The sequence below is a fragment of the Carassius gibelio genome, chromosome B13 (assembly GCF_023724105.1).
Source record: "Carassius gibelio isolate Cgi1373 ecotype wild population from Czech Republic chromosome B13, carGib1.2-hapl.c, whole genome shotgun sequence".
Classification (NCBI taxonomy): Eukaryota; Metazoa; Chordata; class Actinopteri; order Cypriniformes; family Cyprinidae; genus Carassius; species Carassius gibelio.
Window position 1 is genome coordinate 21,015,321 of NC_068408.1, and position 26,323 is coordinate 21,041,643.

At 35.9% G+C, this 26,323-nt stretch overlaps 1 protein-coding gene across 2 annotated transcripts; it reads right to left on the reverse strand.

Moving 5' to 3' along the window:
- Positions 1-7,867: 7,867 nt before the first annotated feature.
- Positions 7,868-26,107, reverse strand: LOC127970576 (tRNA (adenine(58)-N(1))-methyltransferase catalytic subunit TRMT61A). 2 transcript variants are annotated; one of them, XM_052573209.1, is made up of 4 exons: positions 25,891-26,107; positions 24,300-24,645; positions 18,533-18,799; positions 7,868-8,981 (listed from the first exon to the last, which is right to left on the reverse strand). In XM_052573209.1, the coding sequence occupies exons 2-4, from the start codon at positions 24,628-24,630 to the stop codon at positions 8,686-8,688; spliced, it is 894 nt and encodes a 297-aa protein (XP_052429169.1). In that variant the 5' UTR covers positions 24,631-24,645; positions 25,891-26,107; the 3' UTR covers positions 7,868-8,685. The 2 variants fall into 2 exon arrangements, with proteins under 2 accessions (XP_052429169.1, XP_052429170.1); XM_052573210.1 differs by having other exon boundaries at positions 24,300-24,648; positions 25,891-26,078.
- Positions 26,108-26,323: the final 216 nt, after the last annotated feature.

Consider the following 26,323-nt stretch of genomic DNA (forward strand, 5'->3'; position numbering starts at 1 on the left):
TATGGAATTAATATTCATAAACAATTGAGTGTGGCGTACATTATACTTAAAAGTCAGTATTTTTTAAAGAAATTAATACTTTTATTCAGAAAGGACACATTAAATTGATCAAAAGTGACAGCAAAAACATTTTTAATGTTGCAAAATATTACAAAATACATTTACAAATATAATTTTAATTAAATGCTTAAAAAGTTTAAATTTGTAACTTTCTATGCATCGAAGAATCCTAAAAAATGTAAGTGTTTGTGTAAGCATAAGTATTAAGCAGCACAACTGGTTTCAAAATTAATAATAAATGTGTCTTGAGCAGCAAATCAGCATATTAAAATGATTTCTGAAGGATCATGTGATTCTGAAGACTGGAGTAATGATGCTAAAAATTTAGCTTTGTATCAAAAGTACATTTCAAAATTTTCATTGTAATAATATTTCACAATATTACTGTTCAATAATACTGTTTTTGATCAAATAATTTGCCTTGGTGAGCAGAAACTTCTATTATATACAGTATATAATAAATAGATAAATAAGAAAAACTTTTGAATGGTAGCTAGTGTGCAGACTGACTATTAAAAAACAAAACATTTAAATTAAGATCCTAATAAATCTTAAGTTTTAGTACTAAACATGCTAATTCTAGATAACATGGTCTTCACATCCATTTTCAGTTTGTCAAGCATTTATTTCCATGGGTTTATTTCCCTCGTTCGTCCATTAGAGAGCAGCCTCATCTAACACAAGCAAGCACGCACATCTTGAAAGCACAAGGACTTTTCCAGTGTGTGTACGTGTGCGATCAACGTTAAGTAGGGAGGCTAAAGGGAGTAAGGGAGGCTAAACTGAACTCTGAATCCAGAGGAGAATGTGGCACACCCTGACGTTTAATTCAGCTCCGCATCGAAAATATGATTAAAATAAACATCAGCACCCAAACAGTGCACACAACCTAGCAAACAGGCAAAGGCCACAGAGTGATCCAAGACAACAGAAGTCTGTCTCGCGCTGTTGCTTATTAGTCATCATCAGCCAATGTCCAGTTATTGCATGTTTACACTGAAAAAAGTAATTTACCACTAACTCATGACTCACTGTGAAATGACCCATGATTCAAAGCCCAGACCTACAGCCACCTCCCTATTCCTGTCTGCAGACACTGTGACATTAATCCACCATAAGCTTTAGAGACCTGCCATTAAATATTATTACTGCTGTTGTTAACATTAATAAATTCACAACGAATAACACCTAACAGCACGCCTATCTCTCTAAAGTGAAGTGGACTACTGAAAACATGATGATGACATTATAACAACTTTATGCTAGCTAGAAAATTATACTAGGTGTTTGAGTCTGGAGACGCAGTCAGTGTTGCTCAGCATGATTTTGTGAGCAAAATCTGGTAATTTTAATAAGAATCAGCCTAAAAAAAAAAAATCTGAACTCAGATTTTGCTTATGTAGCTATATAGAATTTGCTGCACAATGGACTTTTATTAAAGTCTCTTTAAGGATTTGCAAATATATATATATATATATATATATATATATATATATATATATATATATATATATTATACACTCTTTCTATATGCAGAATAGTAATTAAAATTAAACCATTGATCCCATTACATATCCCTTCATCAATTTGTTGGATATTGTACTGTATATTGTCTAAAGAGTGACAGTGATAGCTATGATGATGGTGACTCTGGCTCTCGTGTACTTTGGCCAGGAGGAACATGTACGTGCGCCTCTGCACACGCCTCCCATCATACATCATTCTGCTCTAGTAAAATAAAAGCATGTGTTTATTGCATTTCTTCTTGTGCTTTTTACGATACTTTAAAATGACACATCCTTATACGGCAGATACTTTGGACGTTGTGTTTGCAGTTGTGCTTTTTGTCACCTCAAAATGCAACTCAGCCAGACTTTTGACTATGAGATCATTACATGGTCTAAGGTCACATTGATTATGTCACAAAACGTATTTGTTCACATCCTATCTTGTTTGTTCAAATACATGTGGACTGAATGACAATGAGCAGGTAGAATGAAAGTACACTTATGATAAGCTATCAGTGCCGGCGGTACTTTAGACAGTAAAACACAGAAGCAGTCTAGTCACATGCTGCAGTCTGAAAAGAGTTACTTGGCTATAATGACATGTTGATGGGTTTGATGAATGTGCCTTGAATTAAAAACATATACTTGTATTATTTTAAGTCCACATGGCTCACAGACTCATGAGCATGACTACTCACTTCAGACTAAAACTGAAGAGCTAAACCAGGAACTAAATACGTTCAACTTTTCCAAAGTGATCTCACACAGACAGGAAGAGACTTTTATAATTTTATAGTCTGAACTTTTTTCTTCTTCTTTTTTTTTAAATAACATATATATATATATACACATACAGTACATACCAAAAGTTTGGACAGACCTTCTCATTCAAAGAATTTTCTTTATTTTCATGACTATGAAAATTGTAGATTCACACTGAAGACAAAAAAACTATGAATTAGCACATGTGGAATTATATACATAACAAGTGTGAAACAACTGAAAATATGTCATATTGTAGGTTCTTCAAAGTAGCCACCTTCTGCTTTGATTACTGCTTTGCACACTCTTGGCATTCTCTTGATGAGCTTCAAGAGGTAGTCACCTGAAATGGTCTTCCAACAGTCTTGAAGGAGTTCCCCGAGAGATGCTTAGCACTTGTTGGTCCTTTTGCCTTCTGTCTGCGGTCCAGCTCACCCCTAAACCATCTGGATTGGGTTCAGGTCTGGTGACTGTGGAGGCCAGTTCATCACCCCATCACTCTCCTTCTTGGTCAAATAGCCCTTGATGCCTTCAGTGTGACTCTACAGTTTTCATGGTCATGAAAATAAAGAAAACTCTTTGAATGAGAAGGTGTGTCCAAACTTTTGGTCTGTGTATATATATATATATATATAGGAAATATTATTAGACTTAGTGATTTGGATTCCTGTCTTGATACTACTGAATACCTTTTTTCTCAACGTTTATTTCCAGTCAGCAACTTCAGTGCTTCAGTTTACAATAATCTTTGGTTAGTTGCACTTTTCTTATTTTCAATTCAAGTTTTTCATCAAACGTTTATTTCCTTTCAACAATATATTTTTTAATTTTAGTTAACAACACCTTCAACAGTCATTGTATCAACCAAGTATCCTATATATGTGCTGCCAGTAATTGCATAAAACCAAATATCTGATTTCAATATCATCAGCTCTTGCCATTTGTGCAGGGAATATGATCAGACGATCAGTGAGCAGGCCGCGAGTCTGTGGGAGTACAGAGACAAACTGACTGACCTTTCATTGACAAAGAACCTTCCTCCTTCTTCTGAGAGCAGTACGTCAAATCAGAAGATGGAGAAATAAAGATGAACTATGAATTACTGGATCTAAAACTAAATTATTATGAGCTACAAAGAGCAGTTGAGGAGCGCCTGAGGCACAGATCTGAATTATTTGACATTTTATCTCTGTGTGAAACATTGTGGCATTGTCTTTGTTTAGAATAAAGAATTCACATAAAACAATTGGAAATGTAAAAATGACACTGAACTTTGAACAAGCAATAAAATGGAATCAAAGCCTTGTAAACTGGAAGGGAAGGGAATATATAAAATATGAAATATGGGCTAGGTTGGGCACTATAGTACATGTTAAGGTTAAACACCAGAATAAATTAAGAGAAGACAGGAAACAAGTCTCTTACAATAATCTTTAGTCTCAATCCCAGAGAACCAAAACATTCTCGACTTTAGACCTGTGATTAAACTGAAATGGTGGATAGTGGAAATCATCTATCAGATTTCAGCTCTGTGCTCTCCATGGAAACCTGTGAATCAGACCCAACATGCACAAATATCTGAACTGGCTCAAGGCCTTTTAAACCAGGGAAGCCAAAAGCAAGCTGATCAATAACCTCCTCACAGATTTAAGATCAGCATTTCTAACCTGAAGACATGGCCTGGCTTATGCACTTACGAGTTTATTATTAAACAGTCATCACGCTGAAAAAAAGGTTTATGCTCAGTTCATCTTATTTTCTTGCTCTTCATTTTTAAACAAAGAAAGATACAAGCTGCAAGCATATCACTGCACTCCAGTAAACTCATATACAGTGCATACTGTAGGTATCTTTAACCTTAAGTTTGGAGGCATTTACTCACCAGCACATTCTCTATTAATAACCAGTCATGGAAAAACATCATCCTGCTTCCCTTCCACAGAACAATACACTCTGTGAGCTCATGATATCAACTAAAGACACAAGGATCAAACACACACACACACACACACACACACACACACACACACACCTTTGTTTTCTTGTCGAGTTGGAGACTTTCCATCGACTGCTATTGTTTGAGAAGTTCAAAAACAAAAAGCTCTCTCTGAGACTGCTAGAAGTGTGCTTGGTGTCATGTCATTATATGGCATGGACGTCCTAGCTGCTAAACTGAGCTTGTGTTTTAACAGGCCAAAGTATCAGCACAAGCTGTCTTTGTGCTCGGCTTACAGTATTTTAGCTCATCAGTGCTGCTTTTTTTCTGGATTAAAAGGGCTAAACTCTAGGATTTGAGAGTAAGGAGTGGACAGGGAGAGAGAGAGAGAGAGAGGGAGAGAGAGAGAGAGAGAGAGAGAGAGAGAATGAGGGAGGGAGAGGGGGAGAGAGATAGAGAATGAAGGAGGGAGAGGGATAGAGAGAGGGAGAGGTGCTTATATGAGAATGTGCTTAAAGTGGTGTCTGGATATTTATATCTCACAAGCACCTTCTGTGTGTCAAGAATCGATGGCAGTCATTGTGCTTTAAAGTAAAGGCGTTAACATTAAGAAGGTAACGGGGAGATACTCATTTGCTACCAAGTTCTTTCTTCGATAATGTACACTGCCATTCAAAGTTTGGAATCATTTTTAAAGGAATTTATACTTTTAGTTAAAATAAGTGCTATTTTTTGGAATTGTTCTGTTCAACAAAGTATGTCTTGAATATTGATAAATGTTTCTTCAGCATGAAATCAGGACATTAGAATGATTTCTGAAGGATAATGGAACACTGAAGACTGGAGTAATAATGCTGAACATTCAGCTTTGCATCACAGGGATAGACAACATTTTACTTCTATAAATTAAAACAACATATATTAGTAAAAATAAAATAGTAAACGGTTGTTTTAAATTGTAACAATATTTCACAATACAATTTTTTTTTTTTTTTTTTTTTTTTTACGAAATCCCAAAGTGGCCATCGAGGTCTTGCTGACAAGCTGCTTAAGGGTTTTGTAGAGACTAAGAGTTGCTATTCCAGAGTCTGTGCTGTGATAAAAACATGAGGGGGACTCGCTCCACGCTCCGTTCCCATTCCTCACTCTATACTGTGCTAATAGAAAGCAGATGGATTAAACAATGCACCAGTCCCACTGGTATATCGTCAACTCTCCATCCCACACATATGGAAGTAATAAATAATAAGGGAAGAGGGTATTTTTCTTTGCATTTGAGTTCCAGCATTACATAACCCACAATCCCTCACAGTAAGAGCACATCTAAGGATCACGTCTGATCATGACATGATAACACAAAGGCATGAGAATATGTGATTATACCAGTGTTCAGAGCTGCATACTCCTCTCACTATTTTTGCAGTATATACTGTGCACTTGCAAATTTTTCTGTAAGCATTCAACACTGATTTAATATACAGAGCACACTACACACTTAACCACTGCCAGTGGGATGAATAAAGTGATATCAGTCATGATTAACATTTCTTTCTTGACTAATTTATGAATTTGACTAATATATACCAAATATATACACATATACACAAAGTCATGCCCCAAAATTTGTACACCCTTGGCAAATATGGCCAAAGAAGGCTGTGAAAATTTATCTGCATTGTTAATCCTTTTGATCTTTTATTGAAAAATTTCATTGGATAATAAGAATTTAATAAGGGGGGGGGGGGGGGGGGTATCATCATTATGAAATAAATGTTTTTCTCTAATACACATTGGCCACAACTAAGGACACCGTTTTATTAAATTCCTTTTTAAACCTCCATTTGCCAGTTTTCTCCTATAATGCCTGATGAGATCAGTGACCATTCTTTCATCCAGAATCACTCCAGACCCTTTAGATTCCCAGCTCCATGTTGGTGCTTCTCCTCTTCAGTTCACTCCTCTCATTTTCTGTAGGGTTCAGGTCAGAGGACTGGAATGGCTACAGCAGAAGCTTGGTTTTGTGCCCAATGACCCATTTCTGTGTTGTTTTTGAGGTTTGTGTTTGGATTACTGAACCGTTGGAAGATCTAAACATGGCCCATTATAAGATTTCTAACAAAGTCAGTCACTTACTGATCATTTATCTGTTGGTATTTGATAGAATCAAAGGTGCCATGTATCTAAACAAGATGTCCAGGACCTCCAGCAGAAACATAGGCCAAAAATACAGCAGTATATTTCATTGTACACATGGGCTACTTTTTATCTCTGTGTTCGCCAAACTCATCTTGAGTGTTTGCTGCTAAATATCTCTTTTTTTTTTTATTTCATCTTACCATAGAAGCCAGTCCCATTTGAAGTTCCAGTCGTGTCTGATAACTGAATATGCTGGAGTTTGTTTTTGGATGAGCTAGGAGAATTTTTCTTGAAACCCTCCTAAACAACATGTGGTGATGTAGGTGCTTTTTGACAATTATTATTATTATTTTTAAGATTTCTGAACCCGAGACTCAACTATTTTCTGCAATTCTCCAGCTGTGATCATTGGAGAGTCTTTAGCCGCTCAAACTCTCCTTCTCACAGCACATTAGGATGATATAGGCACACATCTTCTTCCAGGCAGTTTCATAACATTTTCTGTTGATTGGAAATTCTTAATTATTGTCCTGATGGTGGAAATGGGAATTTTCACTGCTCTAGTTCTTTTCTGAAAGCCACTTCACCAATTTGTGAAGCTCAATTATCTTCTTTTTTTTTCATTGTGATGGATGATAAAGGGCATTTGGGCTTTGTTTTCCCCCATATTTATATTTCTGTGAAACACGAAGCAATGGCTGGATAATTTCATGTTCATAATCAGTTATTTTACTCATAAGAATTGTCCTTAATTGTGGCCATTGTTTAATACAGAAAAACATTTATTTTATAATGATATTTCCCCACACTTATCCAATGAAAGTTTAGATTTTTTTTAAATAAAAGATCAAAAGGATTAACAATGCAGATGAATTTTCACAGCCTTCTTTGATCATATTTACCAAGGGTGTCCATATTTGTGGTCATGACTAAATATATAAAAATAATGGTGTAGAAACAACCTAAAATTATAAACAAATTTCTCACACTGTTACAAAGCAGTGGCAAATAATACTTTGAAGTGAACATAAAAATTTGAAGTGAAAAAAAAAAAAAAAAAAAAAAGTAGACCAATAATCAGTTTAAAACTTTGATTTATTTTTTTACTAGGGATGAATACTATATTGGGCACTATATTGGTTATAATTTTTTCTTTTGGTACACTTAAAAAAAAAAAAAAAAAAAGTATTTTTTTGTAGTTGTGAATAAAAATAAGTGGAGAATGTTTTACAAGAACATACTAATCTTTCTACTTCTGTTAGTTGCTATTTCTTTGTATCAAATTTACAAGCCAAAGTGAAAAAGGTAAACTTGCTTTTGCAGTCATCCAATGTACACTTAATCTTTAAAACATTAATTATTCAATACCATTGTTGAATGTTATCTTTAGTAAATTAGCCATTTTTCATACTTAATGTCATGATGCCTAAATTTACTTGTAACATTGAAACAATTGATTTTAAAGTTCTATTTTTTTCACATTTTATTACTAAAGCATTTATAATCATCACATGAAAATGACTACATCTCGGTGAGCACAAAACATTTATAACACATTGAGTAAAAGAGAGAGAGTGAGAGAATAAGAAATAAATCCACCTCTATAACAGCATCTGAAGGCATCAGATTGCAGAAGGAAGGCCTTTTATGGACTCGTGAATAGAAGAGCTCTCAGCAGATAGTTTCAAATATATCATCTAGTTCTTCAGTATCTTTCAACTCCACATGCAAGAAAGTAACATACACAACAGAAACAGAACAGTCTGTCACAGCCTTGAATTGAGAGCACTAGTGGTGAGAAACTGCTGATATCACAAACGAACGCAAATGAAAACCTCACAAACAAAGCTTTACATGAATTATCTCGACTGAGATGTCACAAAGAGCATAAATTTCCAAGACACAGTGCTCTCAGAGAGGTCAGATGTTTGTGCACTAGTTGCATTCAGCAACTGACAGTCATACAAAGTTGCAACAACCTCAACCGCACAAAAAAAAGAAACAAAGATATGGTTTTAATTGCATTCCAGTAATTTATTATAGCAACTTATTAAAAAAAAAAAAAAAAACAATACAAATAAAAAATTAACATCAGTCTGTACTAAACCAGAGTTTTAAAATGCCATGAATTGTTACATCGATGTAAAAGCCAATCTAGCTGTTAACCAATTTAAAAAAATAAAATAAAGACCACACAGGTGTGTACAGATGACGTCACATGTCAATACATGAGTTTGCATTACTCAAATTCTATAACAGTCTCCATCAGCTTCAGTTATGCTTCTAGTCGCGTGGTTTGGTAGCAAAGGTGAGGTATCCCGTGTGTCCTGCCATTTCTCTGGGAGGTATTGCAGTCCTGCAGATCACAGAGGTGTTCCCAGTGTTTGGGACTTCCTCTTGTCTATCGTCAGAGCCCTCCTCTGGGCCGAAGTCTGGTAAGGGCAGATTGACAGCACGAACATCATGCACCCGGAGCAGAACCTCCAGTGTGCAGATCTCCTCAAAGCCATGGTCCAGTAATGCCTCGCAAGTCCTCTGGACCTGCTCTATACACGGCGAGAAGGAACAGAGACGACCTCCTGAAGAGAAAGCCAAGAAGAGAAGCATTCAGCTAATTATTGACCTTTTTAGGGGGCTTTAAAACAAGACGTCCAAAGTACAGTACAAAAGTACTGTACAAAAGTGCTGACAAGCAAACAAGCATCAATCCTTTGTGCCATCTTCTCCTACATAGCTATTTGCTAACAACAGTTGCAACTGAACAAAGTTGGAAACCACATTAGTTCAAAAGTATACTTCATTTTTTGACACAAACACTAATGTATCTATAGCCAAATGCAAAGACTTTTAATGCATAATCAATTTAGCAGCATGTACGAACAAGAGCAGACGATACATACACACACTTCGCTCCAGATTTTCTGAATAACAAAAATGACTTTGTTACCCTTTTAAACTAGAGTTGCATGAATCTGATAATCTCTCTTCAAAGTATGCAGTGTTAATTTGACAACGATGACAACAAACAAACACTTTTTGAATGACAAAAATTATGACAAATCGATTGACATTTTCGTCAATGAATAAAAATGAGATTCAAATGTTGGGGAGGGAAGATTCATTCAGAACGAATCTGCTACATGGTTCAGAGGTTAGATGCGTACAAATGAATTGGCGGGACTGTGCGCGAGTACTCTTTCACGTCTCATAAATGGTGAATACACACAAAATGATGATGAATTGTCCATTTTAACAAGTATTCATGTAAACATAGTTGATTACATCTTAAGTTAAATGTAAACGGTAGTGGGTATCAGCATGTCATCCATTGCCGCTGTGCATTCGGTTTTAAACAGGTAGCAGTAGGGTTGCACGATTAAGATAAAAATAATAAATGTTGATTATTCCCTTGAAATTGCGATTATTAATAATGATTATTTTGAACAGATTTATGACATTTTTTGAAACTGCATACCATATTTTATATATAAAAAAGGCTGAAAAAATCTTCCTAAACTTTTATTGCTAGGTTTGGTTTCTTCTTTAAACAAACAAACAAACAAAAAAAAAAAGGTAAAACTATGCATGGTATAATAATGTTATACTTAAACAAAACAAAAAATTGTTTACCAAAGCTATGTATTTCATTTACAATTAAACAGATGAAATTTCAAATTACAGTAACATTTTACAGTACAATTTATATTATTTGGGCTCTAGACTAACATTGGAGAGCAGTGGCACTAGCACCTGATTTGGTAACACTGAAGATGTAATAATATTACAAGTTTTGTTTCACAGAAATGCACATTAGAACAGGAGCTTGAGTTCAGAGTAGCAGGAACATGAGTTGGGATGTTAAATGTTATCATGTTCATTCATGTTTATTTTGTGCTTTAAGTAAATATGAAAAGATTATCCGTTCATATGCCGCTTGAACTGTGGCACTACAGCCAAATCTGTCATGACACATTAAAGAGACACAAAACAGTATTTTTATTTACAAAACATTATTTTTGTTTATATTTCTTAAAAAAAGGACACAATTTTAAAGCTTAGACCTTGTTTTATACCAGAAGTAACCTGTTCTTTCTTGTCTGTCAGACATTAGCAACAATAACTAAGGGGGTGGGTTTTTGATAAGAACCTTTTGGGGTTTTTATGGCTAAAATGGCTTATGTGGAATAAAACTATAATTTAGAACATTTCCAGAACTGCTCTCTTGAATTCTCTGATTCTCTGTGTGACTATGTCCACTTTTCACCCCAAGATTGCATCTGTTCTTTATCAAACACTGAATGAATATACAAATCTCCAGCACTTGTGTTTCTATTCTGTGCAAACATAAATATATTTTTATTAGAAATATAAATGATTCTCCCTGTTGAACTGCAAAAAGCGTTACTATTTGTGAAACCTTATAAAACAGCCAAAAGGGAAGTTCACTATTGTGGCTGATGTCAAATCAAACCTGAAACTTGAAAGAAGCAACATGGAACAACCTGATCTTGTTTCATTCTCACTAGATTAACAAATCATTCTCACTAGATTAACAAATCCCATGCAGCCATAACTGTTATAAACTTATTAGCAGGCCCACACAATTATATATTTTCCATACTCATTTCAGGTTTAAATCTGCAGAATTCTGTGGAGTGATACAAAGCTGAAGTATTTCACTAGGAACATCAAACACAACTGCAAAACAGATGGCTGTTTAAACAGGTCTTAAACACTCCCACTGTAAGAAGCTCCGCCCACAAAATCACATCACTGGTTAAGCAGTCAAGCTGCTCAGAAAACAAAAGCAGTAAAAACTGAAATCTACATAGCTCACAAAGCTGTAAAGGGTCAGAGAGCAGTCGACAGGCTCATGCTTGCATATTCCTGACTTACTGTTAAATGGTCTCATAAAAACTGGATAAAAGGAGGACGGGTGGCTCCTTTGCCTCTTTCTCCACTAACACAGATGGAGGGAATTTGGACTAAAGGTGGTATTACTGACTTGCACAAGAATAGCCACTGCTGATCAGGGTAAGAAGATAGACAGGGTGATGTGAGGAGAGTAGCATATTGAGGAAGACACCTCAATGGGTATAGTTTACTCTATGGATCTTTTTTTAGATTCAATCCAATCACATTCAGTTAATCCAGAATGACCCCATCCCTCACTGTCAACATTAATTATAGAACTATAATGAATGGCAAACACTGTAGGAAATCATTCCAGCACTGGCTCAGTTTGTCTTCTCTCTGATCGAGGCTCCAAGTCTCTCTTGATCCTTTCAATTCTCACAAGAAATGAATCAGGGATCCACTTAAATAGAGTAAAACAAACAAATGATGTCTAAAAAAAATTATATCATGAAACAAGTAGTTCAGCCCATGGATGCCAACTAGATAAAAAGACAGTTGACACAAAGGGCCTATTTTAATGATTTAAAGGGGGGGTGAAATGCTCGTTTTCACTCAATATCCTGTTAATCTTGAGTACCTATAGAGTAGTACTGCATCCTTCATAACTCCAAAAAGTCTTTAGTTTTATTATATTCATAAGAGAAAGATAGTCTGTACCGATTTTTCCCGGAAAAACACGACCAGCTGGAGGCATGACGTGTGGGCGGAGCTAAAGAATCACGAGCGCCAGTAGGCTTTTGCGTTGAGAGCGTTTGGAAGCTGTGACATTACCGTGAGGACAAAACCAACCAAAACAAACCATGGCTAACAGTCAGATTCAGCGTATATTTATGATCCAGAATCAGATCCAGAGGCTGAAATTTAACAAGAGCAGCATCAGCAACGACGTCTCTATGTAGTATGTACTGAAACTGTATATATTTGCTTAGCGGTTTTGGAAAATGACTAAGTTCCACTTTATGTCGTCTTTTTTTTTTTTTTTTTTTTTTTTTTTTTTAGCTGTACATGTGGAAAGTGCAGTTTGATGACAACACCGCATGTTGTTTACTTGATGTGCTTACGCGCCAATAGCCAAATTAACAACACAGAGATATTTTAAGCAGTTTTACTCACCGCATGCGGTTCCAACACACGATCGTGACCCTTTTTCGTTGGGACTGCATTATCCTTAAGAAATAAACGATGTGCAAATCCTGCGTCAAATTGGGCCTTGTTTGTAAAACAAGCATCTTCGAAATGCAGGGAACAAACAAAAACACTTGCACAACTCCGTTGATGCTCTGTAAAAATAAACTCCATCCACTGGTCCCTTAATGCTGTTTTTCTTTTGGTAATCTGTGCAGGGTTGTCTTGCCCTGGCAACCAAAAACACACTTCTTTTGTGACATTTCGCGACGCTCTCACTCTGATCAGTGAAGTCTGTTGTGCTCTCAGTGCTCTGCTATACGGGAGCGTGCGCTCTTCCGGCAGACGTGCCCTAGGACCCATATAAGGAAATTCCGCTCCATCTAACATCACACAGAGCCATACTCGAAAAAAACTTTCTGAAACTTGTGACAAACCGGAAGGAGTATTTTTGGAACAGAAATACTCCTTCAAACGTACAACTTAATTTTTGAAACTTTGTCCATGTTTAGCATGGGAATCCAACTCTTTAACAGTGTAAAAAACTCAGTATGCATGAAATAGCATTTCACCCCCCCTTTAAGTGCATGGTATAAAGCGCAAGGAGCAGGTGCACTTAAGGTCTTTGCACACTGAGTCCTAAATGTTGGCATGCGTTTTTCAGTTTTTTCTTATTCACCATCCTTTCCTATCAAAATGCATGCTACACAGAAAATCGAAACCTGATCCGAATTTTTTTATGGAAGAAAGTTTCGGAGGCAGTGAGTACACGTGATTGACAACGTGAGGTTGTATTTATTTTTCAACTTGTGAAAATTTCGGACTCAGTGTGCAAAGACCTTTAGGGCATTTCAGCACCAACTTTTGCTAATTTAATGAAGGAAAAATGGTTGCCACGCTCTGCACATGGCCAGTAGCCTGCAATGCGTTTGTGGCACAAAGGCTGTTTCTATAAAGTTGGGCAGTTCAAACTTTGCAAGGACAGCTGGCACTTCTGACTTATAGCCTTAAAGTACAGATTTTATATTTAAATAATTTGATGATGATTCAAACACAAGTTTTGAGCAGTCGAGTAGGCTTGTTTTTTTCTCAGATCAGTTTACGCAGTGCGATACGCAATGCAATTCTTTAGAAGACAATATAAGTCATTATAATCAGTAATTATGTCCCCACTGGATGCAACAAAATGTCTCGTTTGTAATAGGTTTTATTGGTTTTGTTCGGATTGCGAACTAATCTTTCTTTTTAACCGGATCTTCTTAGTGAATCGGTCGAACCAATTCACCAAATCGAACTGAATAATTTCAAAGCGTTTGCATCTCCAGTACGCACTAATCCACAAATTAAGTTATTCAGTATATGAACGTGTCTTACACTCCCTAAAGTACCGTGTCTTACACTCCCTTAAACCGCATAAACACATTTCATTACACCAAATACAAAAAATAATGTTCTTTTTAGCAGCATCATATGACACTGATCGTTATTTGTTTAGTGTGTTTGCAAACAATGTTATTACACTTTTGTTCATACAGCAGTAGGAAAACTTTTAAATTAATAAATTGCACAATACACTACTTTTGAATATATATTATATATATATATATATATATATATATATATATATATATATATATATATATATATCAACCAAAGGCATACACGACTTCTGGCGAAAATGAATCTAGCAGCCTGTGTACTACTTGTCCCTCTCATTCTGCACCAGTACAAATACGTGCACGCATCAAGTGTGTTTTGCTTGCTTGAGTGTACATGCATTATATGGCTTTGGAATATAAATAAAACTTCTAATTCAGAAATTTTACAGTAAGGAGATTTATAATGTAAATTTCCCTGCATCATTACAGCCAAGCGCATGATTACAGTGCTTAGCCACTGAAATGGAGCAGCTCTAATGCTATTAAATTAAAGATGATGTACTGTAGAGCAAAAAAAAAAAAAAAAAAAAATTAACAGTGAAAGTAACAAAAACAAAAATACATTAATGAACATAATTAAGTGTGAAAATAACCAAAAGATAAAAAGTCAAACCAAAAATTATATTAACTAGTGGGTGAAGGACACTATAGTTAATTTATGTGAGGATAGCAAAATAAATAAACTGTGCCAAATTATACCCCCCAATTTTTTTTTTTCAAAAATGTACGTTCAGGTTTGCATGAACCTGGATGACAGCATGCCAAGCAGACTACAGACAGTCATTCAGGCTAAGGGTTGCCCGACTAAGTATTGATAGTTGTGTAAATACTGTTATAATAACAGCTCTCTGAAAAATTTCTGGTTGACTGTTATCCATTACATACCTTTCTATCAAAGTTATCTAACATTATTAAGCTGAATTTATTCTGACACAGTTTAACTCATGCAAGTTCTTGTCCTATTTTATTACCACTTTCAAAAATATAGCGAATAAACTGTGATAATGTGAGAAATGTTGAAGGTGTCAATATATTTTGATTTGACTATCTATTTGATAAATTAAAATAACCAACTAAAATTATGCATAATCTTTCTGATTTTACCATAATCTTTCTGATTTTTTTTTTCTGAAGTACCAAGAATCAAAGTGTCGTATCGGGCGAGTCCTGGAAAAAGTGGTATCGGTGCATATATATATATATATATATATATATATACACACACACACACACATTTATTTATTTATATTTATTAGGGATGCACGATATTGGATTTTTGTGAATATCTGATATGTTGATAATTTTCAACTCATTTTGGTCGATGTCGATACTGATATAAAATTTTTAATTTTGGTTAGTTTTTAACAAGAACTTATTTGTTGGAATTAAATAAATAATAATAAAGTTATTTTTATAATGAAAATACACTGAAGTTTTGAAAATAACTAATTAAATTATATATTAATCACTGCAGTCATCTGTAGACGTTTACTTCCCTTCCGAACAAAGATGTTGCGCAACATCTGCACACATGGACAAGTGACATCATATACCTCTGTAAATAAAATTCAGGTTTGCACATTTCAATGCGCTTTGAATGAAACATACACGTTCGTTTCAAACTGGAATCATGTCGCAATATCATGTGATGTCCACTTCGCAGTGCACCCATGAAGTGATAAGAGAGACATACATAATGTGCAGAGCAGGGGGTCGCGAGGACTGGAATTGAGAACCGGCTGGTCTAAAGCAAGAGTGGTAAAAAAAAAAAATGTTTTAAATCTTTTAGAGCTCATAAATGAGTGAGAAGAGACACTTACCAGACTTTAAAGTCACTCAGAACAACACAATCAAGCAGAAACCTTCAGCCAATGACAAATGAAAACAATTTGTTTCTAAAATTTGCTCAAAATATTAAACCGGTTTGATAACACTATTTTAGGTTTTGGGTGAATTGGTAGTGAAAGTCTAAAATCTGATATGTAGTGTGTTCTAGCTTTTTGAATATAGACAAAAATGGATCTTAGATTCTTTTGGAACAGCGTTTGTGTCTGGACTGGAGTGCACTGAAGATGCATTGAATCTCTGCATATGAAGGCAGCTCGCTAGGATTTGGATCAGGGGTGATGTACAAATAAAGACTGTTGCTAAAGAGCACTTACAGAAGTATATTTCCAACAGCGAACGAGAGAGAGAGAGAGAAGTGTATCGTGTCATTCCATTGACAAATAAGGCCTTTCCATGAAATTGCAGTCATAAACAGAGACATCAGGCCTCCTGGCAACAGGGGCTTGGGAAAGAAAAGAGTCACGCCAACAGCTGGGATTCTCTGAGCACTTAAAACAGAGAACGAGACAGGCCAAAAATGAGAAGAAATAAAGAAACAGAACAGATAAAGAATTAGATAATATCACTCTGATTGCTGCAAAAGATGCATAAGATGTGAGAAGGGTGTTTCAGTCAAGGAAAATTGGCTTGTAGTTATCTAAAGCTTTCATAGCCAAAGCTTGTGCTTAAGTTTTCTACACTGAAAAATGACAAGTAGTGCACAAGAAAGACAATTTGTCAAGACACACAGAAAGAAGCCAGCAGATGCATGTCGAAGCTTCACTAAGTTTTGCCTGTGCTCACTTAAGCCTCATTCCCTGCCCCTTTATGGTCATTACCCTGCCAGCAAAACATCCAGCATATGTGTGTATATATTACAAATCAGATAGACTGATTCTCAAAGAGGGGGTGTGGCATTGAGTGAGGAAAATAATTCCACTTGCATGAGACGGAGAGACTCGAGATCACCAGGAGATCCTCTCTGATTCTTTACACACACGTACATATTAAACGATGGCATGTAAGGTAACCCCAAAAATGAAAATTATTTTATTAATTACCTACCCTCATGTCGTTCCAAACCCCCAAGACCTTTGATCATCTTTGGGACACAAATTAGGATACTTATTATAAATACAATACTGTCGTGAATATGTGTCGAAGACTGACACGGAAGAGAAGAAATTCTTAAATATAGTCATTATTTTTGTTTTCTTTGCACACAAAAAAATATTCCCATAGCTTCATTACATTATGGTAGAGCCACTGATTTCACATACACTCTTTTAACGATGTCCTTACTACCTTTCTGGGCTTTGAATGTTTCAATTGCGTTGCTATCTATTCAGGGTCAGAAAGCTCTCAGATTTGATCAAAAAATATCTTAATTTGTGTTCTGAAGATGAACGTTTGGGTTAACCATTTCTTTCATTAATCCATACCTCTTTTAAATGAATTGTTTCAGAATTTTTGTGAACTCACGAGAAATCTTTTTTTTTTTATTATTAACAATATTAAAAGTATGGTTATTTATCAAATGTATTAAATCACAGCACTCATTGCCAATAAACCGATCATTTAAGTACATTTTAGCTTCAACATTTACCAATGCAGGAAAGTGGAAGGTTGAAAACCAAGGGCTGTGCATTTTATGAAAATTCCTCTTTCAGTATACTACAAGAGGACTGCTGACGCCTTACTGGGACAGGCTAGTCTGGGCCTGCCCACTAGGGCAACGTGGGTACTGTAGCAGCCTAGCAGGTCTCATGGAAACAGCCTCTTGCCAAGTCACTTCTCAAGAGGCCCTATCTGACATGCCACACAATAAAACCAAATAGTTGTTCCAACAGAGAGACAACAGATAAAACAGATGAATGCTGCTCAAAGTGGACGAACTCAAGCCAAAGAATCTTGATTAATTAGTTACTGGTGTGACATCATTTTGGCAGAAAACCAAGACGTAATTATGGAGAATAATGGGCCTCTGTCAACGTTTCAAAGCAGCTACATCCATAACTGAGATGAAAGCCTACACAGAATAGAGATTTAAACAAATCAATTATGAATCTCAAACCAAACCTCGCTTTCCCCTGAGGTTATTTGACCATTTCTTTGATGTCAATAGCAATCAGGGAGAGTTAAAGGGATAGTTCACCAAAAAATGAAAACCCTCATTTTGTCCAAACCTCGTTGAGTTTCATTCTTCTACAAAAAAAAAATATATATATATTTTGAATAATGTTGATAACCAAACAGTTGATGGTAGCCATTGACTTCCATAGGTTTTTTTCCATACTATGGAGGTCAATAGTTACTATCAACTCTTTGGTTAACAACATTCTTTACTTCTTCATTCTTTTGTGCTCAACAGAAGAAAGAAATTCACACAGATTTGTAACAACTTTTCAGAATTTTCATTTTTGGGTGAACTATCCCATTAAGGAAAATATAACACATTGCAAATTTAAACACAGTGTCACAATGTTTTTTTTTCTTTTGGAAATGTCTTGTTTCACTATGGTATTCTCTGAAGTAGCTTGGAGGACCACATTAATACCACAGTGTTTACACTTCCACAGTACTTTTAATAAGTGTGTGCAAACTGCAAACTGTACATTTTCGTGCCAGTACCACTTAAGTGTCTGAGGTTTTGTCTTCATAAAGGTCACTTTGGTATTCAGTAGCCTTTATATTTTGTTACATGAAGACTCATTTCAGTGGCTTCATCTGCGAAGAGTAAGTCATGACAACAGCGTACCACATAACATTTAGTATCAATATGGCAATGTCACTTTAGTTATTTCATAGTTATCTGCTCTCACCTTTGCGTTTCATGGCGCTCTTGGCATGTGTGATTGCCTCCCATGGAGAGGGGATGTCTAAAAACACTGCATCAGCTATTCCTGTGATGCCAAAGCCATCCTTGCACACATCCTGGTTTCTAACAGTAACCAGGTGAGACACTTTGTGCTCCTTGAACTCCTGCATTGCCTTCTCGGCTCGCTGAGCGTGGAACTCCACTGTGTGCAGGTGGCCGGTGGGAGCGATGGTCCGCAGAATAGAGTGAGACAGGGAGCCGCTGCCTGTACCTGGAAGACAGACGCAAAATCAACTGTTATGTTATTATCATTTTTAGATGCTTACACAGAATTTAACAGTTTCACTCTGAATATCAATCAGAATTTGGTCCTATTCAAATTAAGCACCTCACTGCAATAACATTAAAGGGATCATTCACCCAAAAAAAGTAAAGAGAATCGGAAGGGGTTGAACTGTAGACTAGGGCTAGGACTAGGGCATGCAATATCTTGTCAGTAGATCTGATTCTGTAATCAGCGGTAAATGTCCATCACCTGCGCGCTTTCACATGAAGCAGCATCTACGACACAGAGCTGGTGTTCACTGATAAGCTGCGCAAAATCTGCAAAATATGATTGTGGTTTTGCACAGCTTGTCGGTGGACAATGGCTCTGTGTAGTAAATGCTGCTCCATGTGAAACCCCGCAAGTGATGGAGATATACCACTGATTACAGAACTGGCTTCAATGAACAAGGTGCGCATTAATCCTCTATTGTCCGTATGGTACAAATATTAGTATGCACTTTGATCTTAAATGGCTAAGAGTGGAAGATAGAATGATTGCTGCAATACTGTTATTAACATGAATGGTTTTACACTTTAAATTCATTAATTCATTAACAGTGGATGAGTATAATGAATTACAATCTAACTTCCAGTCACATGAATATGCTACTAGACAAGCAACAGAGGGTAGATTTCTACTCCCTAATGCTAAAACTAATTTTCTTAAACGTAAAGTGCCATTTAGGGCAAGGAAATCATGGACTCTTTGACCCTTTTCATTAATTAGGATAACACGAAAATTTGATTTTAGAAGGCAGGTAAAGGCACACCTTGCAATTCTTTACTTGTAGGAGATTGAGGTAGAGGAATTGAACGAGCAATAAAACAATTTATATAGTAGGTGTTCAAAGAAATGTTGGAAGTGGAAGAAATGTTTATATAGATGTTTTAGAATGTGGAGTGTTTTGTGGACCCCAGGAGGACTAGCAATAGTTTAGGGAATAGCTAATGGAGGCTCTAAGTAAATAAACAAATAAATAAATACACAGGGAGATTCAGATTAACAGGAGAAATCAAAACCAAAATGATTCCACCAATATTAGGCAAAACAAGTAACTTACAGAGGAATTAACATCAGAGTTTCTTGTACAAAGTCTCTTGGTCTACATTTTACAGTTCATTGCACTGTTGTGTGCTTTTGTCAATGACATGAACGAGAATTAATGAGCTGGTTAAGTTGCTGTGCAGAATAACACGCACTGCAATACAGGGCAAAAGCAAGCATCCCCAGTATTTCCACAAGAGTAGGAGAATAACTACATGAATGGTTAGTATTTGGTACACTACCATGTATTCTGGAATATTCCAATGACAGAAAACAACTTTATTGAAATATTGACTTTAATCAGAAAATGATGTGCATATAAAAGTTCATTTAAAGTTCAATACAGCAATCACATGTTTATGAACATTGTGATGCACGTGCATGTTGAACACGTTCTGGTGTTAATGGCCCATCTTCTTCAAGAAACTATTATCATGTCTTTTGTTCTCATAGCAAAAATAGGGTCAATGTTCGGTCTACAGCGTTGCATTCAGATAGAACAGAATGACTGACGTAAGAACGAGAGGCTAAGCAGGGGAGAAAGATCGCACAGAAAATAATTTCAAAAGAAAACGTGTCACAGTAGTATCCTTGAATGGTGAAAAACGAACATGCACATATGCCAAATCTGTGGCACAGTCAGCCTCAACTGAACGCTGCTCAGATATCAATGTGTTAAACACACATCCAGCTCAATGAGTTTGGAGGGCACTGAGGACAGAGCAGAGTGTGTGTGTGTGTGTGTGTGTATGCTCAACAGCATAACTGATTCATTCAGAATACAAGAGGCCCAGCACTTACTGAATAGGCCAAATAACCAAAGAGTCTTTACTCCAAGATTTCTATGCCCGCTGCAACCCAACTAGTTATTTTTATTTTTAATGCATTTTTCACACTAGACATTGTTTCAATGCAGTTTACATAAATCATAATATAATCTATATTATCTAATATATAGAAAATATTATTAATATAGATAATAATTAATATTCTATGTAATCACTTTGCATGAGCGTACTGTATGTGTGCTAATAAAGTTGGATATCCTTCTATACTGAGCTTTGTATAGAGATGTGTGTTAATGCGGTTTACATTTTGCAGTGCTATAAACCAGGTTTTCCCAAACAGGGGTTTGTGAGATGATGAAAAGGCAATAATTAATTAAAATTGAATGTACCATGAAAATAAACAAGGATCAAAACTGAGATTTTCAAATCAAAGGCTTAATTATGTATATAATCTGTTATGCTGGGTGAAGAGTGGCAATGTTCATTTACATGATTGAGGCTTATAACAGCCGCTCAGTTCACAGTAAATGTTGCTTCTCACAAACCCCATCTCTGCAAACTCTGAGTTTAATGTGCGTTTGGGAATGCAATGTGCGCTAGGTTCACTTCATTTATATTCACATTTACATAATTGTCAACATTTTTGTGGGCAGTTGTTTACAGCATAAGTTTCTTGTTAAGAGTTGAGTCTGAATGCCCTTAAAAGTAACTATTTGCCTTGGCAGCAGAGTATTTGTTCTTTGTCTCTGTGTGTCTCAGCAGTAATAATATGATAATATAATATAATAAATTATATAATAATATAAACAGGAAATTCGATTTATGGCCTTGAAATGTAAGATTTCTTAAGAAAAGTTGGTTAACAACTAGAATCTAAAAACATATTGTGATATTTTTAATACTTCTTGAGTTATAGGCATGCAAACTTTGTAAAAATAGTATTAATTCCACTCAGACCCTATGTTCAATGCAGCTGTCCTGATGGAACAAAACAAGATACATCTCTAGTTTAAACATTATTTGTTCTTCAGACATTCCTCTTTAAAAGAACAGAAGTACCATATTTTTGCAAACTGACCCGCATTTGATTTTTGACCACTGATTGTGTACATTTTAACGATTTACTCCTGGAGCCATATTAAAAATGTCAATATTTCTGGAACTAAACATTATAGGGCCTAAAAATTAAAGATGCCAAAGGGAAAGTTTGTTAAGACCCAATATTTAAAAGGGCATTACAATATTTTAATACTTGAGTTACAGGCATGCAAACTTTGGAGAAAAATACTAAAAGCGTTGTTTCCCCATTTCTGAAGTCACCATTGGCACATAATGCAACAAAGATTGCTAAAGTCAACAGATTTTAGTAACATTATGATGCTGCCATCTTTCTGAAAACATTTTTAATCTACTATAAAATAGTAGATTACTCAGTAAATATTTATTCATTTAAAGAGCCACAAAGATGGGAAATCAAAAATTAACTTTATTACAGTGTATGGTGTAGCTGTCCATCAGTGTAAACAATGTGCAAAGTAATTAAACCAAAAAGTACACTGTTTATAAAAAAAAGTGAAAGTGACGTGACATTCAGCCAAGTATGGTGACCCATACTCAGAATTTGTGCTCTGCATTTAACCCATCCGAAGTGCACACACACTGTGAACACACCCGGAGCAGTGGGCAGCCATTTATGCTGCGGCGCCCAGGGAGCAGTTGGGGGTTCGATGCCTTGCTCAAGGGCACCTAAGTCGTGGTATTGAAGGTGGAGAGAGAACTGTACATGCACTCCCCCCACCCAAAATTCCTGCCGGCACGGGACTCGAACTCACAACCTTTCGATTGGGAGTCCGACTCTCTAACCACTTCAAATATTTTGCCCATCTCTATGAACACTTGAGTCACTAGAACACTTTGCACTCCAAAAAGATGCTAACGCATTGTTTACCGTGAAGTTGTGTGCGGAACAACCAATCAAAACTATGTCAGTTGACCAATCAGAACACAGTATGCTATCGAAAGGTGGGTTTTGAGGAAACTGAATCTTTTGAACAGCTTTGTGTGAACCATTTGGGGATCTCTGAGAATTGAGGTAATTTTAAAATGATATTTTTAATGTTTTTTAACCATGGATGGATTTAAACCTGTTGTACAGGACTTATAAACAGTGACAGGAAGCTTAGAATTTTCATCTTACTGGCTCTTTAACATTTTATGCAAATTTAATATGCTTTGATACAGCACTCTATGAATGGGCACCCCTTTCAGTAATGAGTCCATCTTTACAGATTATGATTATAATTAAAGTTTTTGTTTTCAATTTGTTGTATTTCGTTAAGCAGTCATTTAAAGCTTTCTATAGATATATTTATCACATCTGTGAGGCATGTTTTCATGGAGTTTCTTTTTGTACTCCTGTTAAAGACGACACACAGAAAGCGCATCATGTTTGTTTTCTTTATTTTATAAAAGCACCTTTTGCTGATAACGTTTTGCAGTTACGAATGATGTATTACTCTTACCTTAATGTGAAAAAATGACGGCGTATCTACTGAAAAAAATTTAAGTGATCACGCTGGCGTCTCCACATCCTGAAGTGTCTCCGCACAAACTATTGGATATAGCACACATTTATCTGGGTCTAACGTTTAAACATTGTTATATGCTTGAACTGTTTTATATCTATAGATTTTATTTTAGGCAAGTCGTGATGATTTGAGAAGGCTAAATTGATAGGCTCACTGTGTGCCGCAGGCCGCTTGGTCGTTACTTTAAAAAGAAACTAACACTTAAAGGCTATTTAATAAACTAAAAATGCTCCAAACATTTATTCTAAATTACCTTAATAAAAAAAAAACGAAACAAAATATAATCCCCTAGCTATTACATACAAAACTAAACTATTTTAATAGCTGAAACAGTAGTATTAACTGTTTAGGGACGGTTTAGCTGTTCAAATCAGACACTACAGCATTCCTTCATTCAGACACGGTGGAAGATCTGTTAAGAATCAGTGTAGAGGGACCAAGTCTGGAAGATTTTGATGCTTGAGAGAGTGTGTCCAGCTGGTTTAGCCAAGGCCAAAGATCAAAAAGAGCCAAACTACAGGAGTTGGCCATCCGAGAGGCATGTGACTGCAATGGAGGATAGTCCATAAGACATTGAGCCATGAGATGTTCAGTTTGAAGAGCTTAAAACACTTATTTAGATTTTCTTTTTCTTTTCATTTATTTATCCTGAGATGGTTTAAGTTTAAATTCCAGCTCAGAGAAGCACTTTAAGCACCAACACTTTTTCAATAGATTACCTTTCTTGATGAATAGTGCTTCAAATAAAGAACTTTATGTTGATCAGATTGTTAGTTAATCATTTACAAGTCAATATTGCCTATATGTACAGTGATAAAAAAAAGTGAACTTGTAAAACTGCGGTGTGAAATGCGATGCGGTCGAAAATTTGGGTGAACCTAACTTTTGTGCTGGTGCACTTAAGAAACCATTGCAAAAAGTTAGACTAAAGCCCTTACATCACAGAATTTGTGAATAAAAAATATTATTCATTATTATTATTTATTCATTTTAGATGTTTACAATTGAAAGACTCTTTCTTACCTGACTCGCAGACGACAGAGCCCGGCTTGAGCTCCAGCATCAGTGTGATGTTGGCAATGTCTGTGGTGTAGAGGATCTGTGTTCGGTGGGGAAGGTTGACAGTCCACAGCTCTGGTGTGGGGTGAAGCACGTAAACCCAACCACCCTTACTGCAGGTCACTTTGGAACCAAACCGCTGTCCAATCAGGTCGCTGGAGTGCCGGATGACCCCATAGCGGGTCTGCGTCTGAGCTCCCGATTGAACTTTGATGGGCATCATGGACTCATGACCCAGGAAGATAATGACGACATCCCCTTCTTGGATGATCTCGGAGTATTCCACAAAACTCATGAGGTACGGGGGGTTCTGCTTCAATAAAGATTACAGACTTAGATGATTAAACACTCTGCCATAAATGAAACACATGAACACATTATTCTTATAAACTATAAATCTCATTTACATTCATTTTACTTTAGACCTAATTAAATATTCATGCAAGCTTAAATTTGTTTTATTTATTTTTTTATAAGACTTTTACAAATGTTCTCTCTCTCGTCAAACTCAGATAATTTATTAATACTTAGATGATTATGAACACAATGGCAGGATGTCAATTAAGAGCAATAAGGTCAAATCAAAGTTGTCAGTCTTTTTAAATCCTGAAAATTGTAAAATTTCTGTACTTTTAGAGTGAGACAAATCAGCAAATATAAACATTAAAAATCCACTGTGCTGTCACTTATCCTAGGTTATGAACCTATTATGAACTTATTCTCAAGAAGCTTTTTTTATTTCAATTAAACAAACGGAAAAATTTTGAAAAAAGACACACTTTAAATATGTATTTTTTTATGTTAAGTTTATTTTTTATTTTTTTTGTTGTTAAATTGATGTCGATATATACAGACACACATGCATAAAAAACTATAAATAAAGCAACAAAATAACTGTAATGAGTGATGACGTAGTTGATGTATAGATAAATGAAAATATATAAATAAGTTATGATAACCATATTATACGTCAATCACTCAACGTCCAGTCAGTGTGTATTTTGATTTAAATGACTGGAAACCGTTAAGTTAGTAGCAGCCAGTCAGACTCAACATCGCCAGCATCTGTGTTTATCTGTAGTCCTGAGACGGTTCACAACAGGAAAACAAATGGGTCATATGTAAGTTAACCTGCTGATAATCAATTTACTCATCTTTGTGAAGATTTCTATTATTTTATGTGTAAGACTCAGCAAGGTCACTGTCCTTAATGACAAGACGAACATGATAATCTGAGTGGCTAAGTTTAATGCGCTAACAAGCGACGTCGATTGTATGAGAGCCCAGATATGCTCGACAATTTAGAGATATAACGTTACATATTTTTACAAATAACGTTAGCATGTTGACAGGAGGGCTACGCTGAATATGAAATAACGGTTTTTGAAATACCATTCATTACATCGCAAGCAAACGTAATATTTATTTTCAAATAGTAACGTTAACTTAGCAGACAGTACACGTGCGGTGCTTGAATGGAAACGCGTCACATGTTTGAACATACATCGCTCGAAATAAAGATATGTTTAACACAAAGAAAGACGCAGAGGCTCACCGTTGCTTCAGCAAGACTGTAGTTTTATATTTTCGAAGGAGCAGAAAGACAGTGCAGCACGTGTGTGCGGTAGTTTACTCGATAAACCACACGGAAGTCACGTGTGAATGCGGTCTACAGAGCAGCTCTTCATTTCATGTGGATGGACTCAAGCGCATCCGAACACGTTGCTGTCCATTTTCAAATCTACGACTGGTAGCAAAACGTCAATTTCACACGACTAATCAGTCTGTCACGGGAAAATGATGTAAGAGCATTTTAAAGGAACAGTATCTGATTTACGCGGTGGTATGTTTTTATACAGTCTATGGGTGGTATAGATTCACTAGGACGGTGTTTTCCAGTCCCCTAACCCGAATAGTAAAGCTGAAGTAAGTTATCCTTTTAAATCAGAAATGTGATCCTCTTAAATCATGCTATAATTTGTATAATT

Coding starts and splice junctions, on each gene's coding strand:
- LOC127970576 (XM_052573209.1), bottom strand. CDS start 24,630: ATGAGTTTTGTGGAATACTCCGAGATCATCCAAGAAGGGGATGTCGTC. Junction 18,800..24,299: donor CTCTGTCGTCTGCGAGTCAG/GTAAGAAAGAGT, acceptor TCTGTCTTCCAG/GTACAGGCAGCGGCTCCCTG. Junction 8,982..18,532: donor GAGCGCCATGAAACGCAAAG/GTGAGAGCAGAT, acceptor CTTTCTCTTCAG/GAGGTCGTCTCTGTTCCTTC.